The 6,893-nt window shown below is 45.3% G+C and overlaps 1 protein-coding gene across 1 annotated transcript in view; it reads right to left on the bottom strand.

Annotated features, from left to right (window-relative positions):
- Positions 1–6,893, bottom strand: part of LOC107114712 (nudC domain-containing protein 1-like) — a gene marked incomplete at its 5' end in the record, with an annotated part of 56,420 nt that overhangs the window by 46,524 nt on the left and 3,003 nt on the right. Inside the window, 2 exons of the mRNA XM_015416301.1 lie at positions 1,101–1,289; positions 4,979–5,162. Of these exons, the coding sequence (XP_015271787.1) occupies positions 1,101–1,289; positions 4,979–5,162 (373 nt within the window). The remainder of the gene's footprint in view (positions 1–1,100; positions 1,290–4,978; positions 5,163–6,893) is intronic.

Here is a 6,893-nt window from a genome sequence, read left to right as displayed (position 1 = left end):
ACAGACACCCTGTGAGGCAGGTGGGGCTGACAGAGGTATTTCGAGGACTGCTCTTGAGTGAACAGCTCTGAGAGAACTTGTGACTGACCCAAGGTCTCACCGGCAGCTGTAAGTGGAGGAGTGGGGAATCAAACCCAGCTCTCCCAGATTAGAGTCCACACTCTTAACCACGACACCAAACTGACTACACCAAAGGGCTGTCCCTTAGGGGAGGGCAGGGAGCTGTTCCTGTTGGCAGCAAAGGAGAGGACTCGCAAGACTGGGTTTAAATGAAGGGTGGGAAGGTACCGCCCGGATCTTAGGGAAAACGTTTTGACAGGAAGAGTTGTGCAACCGTGGAATCAGCTGCCTAAGGAGGTGGTGAGCTCCCCCTCCCTGGCAGTCTTCAAGCAGCGTCTGGACAAACACTTGTCAGGGATGCTCTAGGCTGATCCCGCATGGAGCCGGGGGTTGGACTAGATGGCCTCCCAGTACAAATGTGGTGTAGCAGTAAACAGGGTCAAACTAATATCTGGAAGACCCAGGTCTGAATCTCCATTCATGCCATGAAAGCTCGCTGGGGGACCTTGGGCCAGTCAAACGCTCTCAGCCTAACCTACCTCATGGGGTTGTTGTGAGGGTAAAATGGAGGAGAGGAGAATGATGAAAGCCACTTTGGGTCCCCACTGGGGAGAAAGATGGCGTACACGTGACAGCGACAACTCACTGCATTTGTGCTCCAGCATTTACAGTGGCAGCCTATCCCATCTGAAGGCAGCCTGTACGAACAGCTGTTGGTGGCCCTGACATACTTGAGACAGCACACCCCCTTCTGTTCCATGATGATCGCTCTCAACAACCCCTCTTGCATTGTCTTAGAGTTACCAGAACACACAGAATTACAGGCAGCAGCTGCCTTTCAACAGCAGGAAATGCTGCCCTGGAGATACGCGAAAGGTCAGAACTGGCACCTCTTCCAGAAGCAGCGCAAGATGCATCTCAGTGGGCTGCCGCTGGCCTGATAGGTCAGTAGGAGGCCAATGTTTTAATGAACCTTTAAGACGAGATGGGCTACAAGTTAAATATATATAAAATATCTGAGATCAGGAAACCAGGGTTACCTTTCTTTTTTTCTTCCTCCGCCTTCCTTTTGCTTTCCTCGTCTTTGTCCTCACAGTTCTGCTTTATAAACGTGAAGGGCTTGTAAGAGATAACCATCAGACCGTCACCGCTGGGTTCTATGGCTGCGTAGTGAGGAACGGACTTTCCTTGAAGAACCTGACGCATTGAAACCTCATACTCTAGGACACCTAAAAAATAGAACAGTCGGCTAAGAATAAAGATCACATTTAATGCAGTGCCCTCCCGGCTTGTCTTGGCTGTAGCAACCCAAGTCAAGGCACGGCAGGCTCTGAGCAGATACCTTGAAACTGCTCCCATCTGGCTGGATTTTAGTATCACTTTCACCAGGTTGTAAGAGAATCTCCATACAGTGGAAAGGAAACTCGTATTATGCTAGCTGCGGTCCCAGGGCCAAAGGGCAACACTGAACATTTAGGTAAAAACCATAATCTGCTGCTTTAACATTTCTGTTGGCAAGGACCTAGACTCATGTTAGCATTCACAGCTTTAAAAAGTTATTCGATCACAAGAAACCTATACAAGCTAATCGGAATACACAAACCCTATACAAGCTAGTTAGAACTTCTTGTTCAAAACCCCCAGCTTGATAAGGTAATAGTCATGAACAAACCCGTCTCTGCTCAGCTGCCTCCTCTCCTTTCCGGATCTGGAGACCTTCCCAGGACCTACGAACTCCCTATGTCTCCCCCTTGGCCAATCAGGGAGCATACCATGACCTGGATTCCCCCGCCCTTTCTCTAAGCCTGGGAAAAGGGAATCTTCCTGTTGTTCAAGCTTCTGGCCCTATAACTGAAGCCAGAATCTGTTTCCCTACTGTGTTCGCCTTGAGAGGTACTCTCTATTGTATACCTTGAGTGTGGTTTCTCACCATGCCCTGAAAGTTCCTGTGTATTCCCCACTGTGCTTTGGATGGGTGGGTGCGCATGTGGGGGTACTGGCAAGTTCCCTCTGACTCCAAGCCACTCAGACTGGCACTGCTATGAACCTCCTGTCTGGGCGCAAATAAGTGCCTCTCATGTTTTCCCTTTTGGATTTAACGTCTGGATTTAACATCTGGATTTAACGTCTGGATTGCCTTTCCAGATGCTTGAGACCCCTGTCCAAGGCTTGAACCCATAAGCTCCCGCTTCAGCCTCTTTTTCTGCATCTTGCTCCCCTTTCTTTGAAAGTTTTAAAACTGGAGAAGTTCAACTGAAAAAAAATAAGGGTTTTTTTTTTTAATGAAAAATCGATCTGGCGCTTTAGCGATGCAGTATGATTACAGTAATTGTTTTTCCATGCACAGCAATTTTGCCTTATTTTTCCTGGGCTGAAGCTGCTGCACATTAAATATCCTGGTCGATAACACTACAAATTCCTTCTGCTGCCTCTAAATAGAAAATTTTAATTCAGGCTTCTAGCTACTGATCAGCTTGTCCCCTTCTACATTTTTTTTTCTTTGTATTTTGTAATTAAATCAAGCCTGGAAACATTTTTTAAATGTAAAAGGTACTGGCAATACTGTGTTTCAAAGACCTAAGGAAATATATAAAATTAGGTGCTAAGTCGCCAAAGCTCAGGGCTGCTGAACACATGAATGTAAACAGAGAAAGGTAATGCTGGTTTCTACTGCAAGGTTCTTTGCATCAGCAGGTAAACTAGGACAAAATATAAAGACTCCCAGGTAATGTGGAGTTTCTGTTCCCACCAGGAGGCAATACTATCCAAGGACACTGGCTGTTTTTGTCCGGGTTGAGAGAAGTTTAACTTTGCTGTTTAACCTTCACTTGGGATACAAAAGAGCTCTTGCTGTGTACAGAGGAGGAGATACTGGGAGGAAAAATGTCACTGGGGGCAGGCTGGCTTCAGCAGAGAGCCGCAATCTTGTAACAAGCTTATTTCTGATAGTAGTTTGATTTCTATAAACTAGGGGTAAGGACAGATCCATGCAAGGAGAGGTCAATCAGTGGCAACTAGCCATGTTGACTACAGAGAACCTCTACAGGCAGAGGCACTGAGCCTCTGAATACCACTGCTAGGAAGCAACATTATGGGACGGGCTCAGCCTCTATGGCCTGTATGTTGGCCCTCCACGGCAACTAGCCAGCAACTGTGTGAAACAGGATGCTGGACTAGATGGATCACTGGTCGGATCCAGCAGGGCTCTTCTTGTGGGTAAAGATGCACAGCTTCAGCTATGAACATGAATCTGACTCACTGCTATTTAGGCACACACATGGCCTTCTTGTCTGGTGTGGGCTTGGGGAGGAGAGGATCCAGTTCTTCCAGTCTGCCCTAGAAGCTTCCCATGCACAGCACTGATTGGCCATCACTTGTGACACTTACAAAGCCAGCTTCTTTCTCTCTCTGAACACATGTCAAGGACTAAAAATTGTGTAAGTAACATTAAGATATATACATATTGTCCTTCCTTTTCTGTAAGGGACTGCGAGTACTTTAGTTTTGAAAACACTTACATGAAAATGGAAGAAAAGAGACGAACAGTAACAGTCATATTCCATTATCAGTAAAAGCAGTATGCAAGCGGAGTTATGCAGCCCAATCCTATGCATTTACTCCCCAGTAGGTGCATGCAGGACTGTGACCAGAGAGGTATAAAAAATTTAAAAACACAAATCTTAAAAAAGGATTTTTCTTTAAAAAAAGCAAATAAGTGTCCATCACAGATCACCACACACAGACACAATACTTGCACAGAGGCAGATTATTGATTTGCCCTAAAGGCAGAAAAGTTAAAACACAATTTCTCAAAATCCCCCACGCTCCCAAGGTGTCAGATTCTGGATCCCACAAGATATACTGATTAAGGTGAGAAACCCAAAAATCAATTTTACTCATGTGAACCTTTTGTCTATCATCCCAGACACCCCAACGTGTTCCAAACTGTTATTTCCCAAGCCTTCCAACCTTAAAACACGATGTTCTCTTTTTAAAAAAAATAAAAATAAAAGAAAGTTGTTTTACTCTCCAACCATTACCAGCTGCTAAGACCTACATGCTTATTTTGTTTTTAAGTTGGGATGAACATTTTACCCTCCTTGAGCAAAGAGGAAAGGCATAAATATTTTAATAAAATGCAAATGTTTATTATTCGCCAAAGGCCATCACTTTCTTAGTAACGATTCAGAATTACAAAAACTGAACAACTCTGTTTTTTTCTTCAGATCGCATTGTAAATAACAAATCACCCCAGTAAGACAGGTTGGAACACCTCCTAATAAATCAACTCTTAATGCTGCAGACACGAAGTTCCCCTGGGCCAGCTTGTTCTCTGTCTCTCAGCACTGATGTTGAGAAGTTCCCTACCCCTGTAGGTGATAATCTGTGAAATGGAATGGTGGGAGAACCCTCCAACCATGACAACTCATATCATATACCACAGGGAAAATGAGAGAAAGTAATGCAGGGACTATACTACGGGGAAAATGAGAGAAAGTAATGCAGGGACAGGTAGCAGCCCTGTGTATACCCTTTAAGGTTCATTTTCAGCAGATCTTCACATGCACGCTCATTGCACCTTTGGTGTGGCTACTCTTGAGAAATTCTGATGAGGCACAACCACACAGCAGTCACGTTTTCACGGCATCTGGCCTCTTCCTAATAATGGCTTCTCAGAAGTAAGCCTGTAAGGCTTCTGAATTGATTATGCTTAGGGTCGCTGCCTCTCCTCAAGGTTTTAGCAAGCTCCAGGAATCTCAAAACATACATATTTACCTTTCACTACCAATGCTACAAGACCCCAGGATTCTGGATCCTTCACTGAACAACTGGAACGGCAACTTCAGAACTGCATCAGCAGCTGGTCACCATAGCATCCCTTTCACATATGCAGAACCAAAATCCGTAGACGACTCACCCTCTTTGGCCGCTTCCCTAATTGTAACCCACTCCAGTGAAACGTGGAAGCCGCTGCCATGCACGTCCAACTCGTCCTTCTCCACTCGCAGGAGTAGTACACCTACAGAATGTGAATCGGCCTTCACAAAGGAGACGCTGTGGACTATCACAAAGGGACTCTCAAATTCTTCATTGAATAATATCTGAAAGAGAGATGGATCCACTTCAGCTGTGGTGGTGCTTTCTGAATGCACAAATGTGCACTCCAGACGAAACAGTACACCCAGGGTCAGGCACTCAACAAAGGAAGAGGAGGAAGAAGAGGAAGAATTCATTCGAGTGCCTTTGAATTTCATATATTTTCTAGTTCTGTCAGGTCAACAAACAAGGGGAGCTTGCAAAACCACTGAGCCTGTATCCATCCCCATTTTCAAGCACCAGAAACAAGATGAGGGGCAAGACTTTGCAACGGGGCATAACACAGTCACCATTTCTGGAGAGAAGAACAGGATTGGGCCTTATCAGCACCTTCAGTTGTGCCCAGAAAGAGGCAGGCAGTCAAAAACTCTTGGAAGGACTTTACTCTGCTTTCACAGCACACATACTTCCATCAAGTAACTGCCGCTACTAAAACTGAGCCAGGAAATCCCTGGTGCCAGTTTTGCCTCGTCCTTGAATTCACAAAGCAGGCTTAGGGAAAGCACCATTTAAGACTCAGCACTCTGCTCAACAAGTTTGGGATAATATTATTGTCTTGCCTTACAGAGTCATTGTAACGATTACTGCGCTATTGTATGTGAAACGCTTTGAAACACTCTTAAGGACCATAGAAACGCAAAGTATTTTTACTACTACGATACCTTTTACCATAACATGAGCAATTTATAAAAAGATTATTTCTGTGCTCTGCGAGGAGGACTAATTTTGTCATTCAGGATTTCTGAAGATTTCGCTCAGGGACCGTAGGCTTCTGGGAAATCCAGCAAGGAAAATGGAACCCATAACACTGCCTAGAAATGCTGTCGGCGTAATGCTATTACTAGCATCCATCTACAGCTAATTAATGCTGGAGTGCTTACACATTTTCTCCTGCCACATACATTAAATATTTAACTCTCCTTATAAATTCAGCTGCGGATCTAGCGACTCATGCATAAAATCAAATCTCACATTTCGGGAAACAGCTAAATTAAGAGAACTACACGCAAAGGCGCACTACTTCAAAGAATAGGAACAACCTCAGAAAATGGGAGACATCTTTCTCTGAGCATTCTAGAAAGCTTTACATTTTAAAAAAAGTTTCACATCTCAATTCCAACTCGTATTCTTTAATTAGTAAATATTAACATTAAAAAGACAATAGTTCTTATGTCCATTACTCCGAAAAACTATGAGCGGGGAAAGAAGATCTTATTTTTGCCTGTTAAAAGCTGGAGCCTCCACCATTCCTTTTATAAATTGGACTTCCAGGCCATGGTGTGACCCCACTTCTTCTTGGAGCGAAAACTTTCCCACCTCCTCCCTCCTGCTACAGCCCCCTGATAAATGCTGCTCAGTTGGGGGTCGGGAGAGGCAGCCTCGGGTACAGCAGGGGTATGTGTTCTGCACTGAGAAGGGCAAATCAGTGGAAACTGTCAGTTCAGTCTGGATCCAGCCCCATGATTTGGCATGACATGAATGAATCTTCAGGGCCCCAGAGTAATTAGTTACTCCCTCTGTGTGTGTGCCACCAAGCTGCAGTTGACTTATGGTGATAGGGATCTCAAGTCCTCCTGGGGGTCGGGGAAACCCCCGCCCCAGAGGCCCATTCCCCAGCGGTGCCAGATTGGGCCCCGGGGGGAACTCCACCCCGACGTGCGCGTCACCCGGAAGTGACGCGGGCATGCTGGGGGCGGGGCCATGGCCATACAAGGGAAAACTCTATGGTTTTCCCT

This window comes from Gekko japonicus, unplaced genomic scaffold (genome assembly GCF_001447785.1).
Source record: "Gekko japonicus isolate JY-2015 unplaced genomic scaffold, Gekko_japonicus_V1.1 scaffold2696, whole genome shotgun sequence".
Taxonomy (NCBI): domain Eukaryota; kingdom Metazoa; phylum Chordata; class Lepidosauria; order Squamata; family Gekkonidae; genus Gekko; species Gekko japonicus.
Note: the sequence above shows the minus strand (reverse complement) of the source record. Positions and strands in the feature narration are given on the sequence as shown.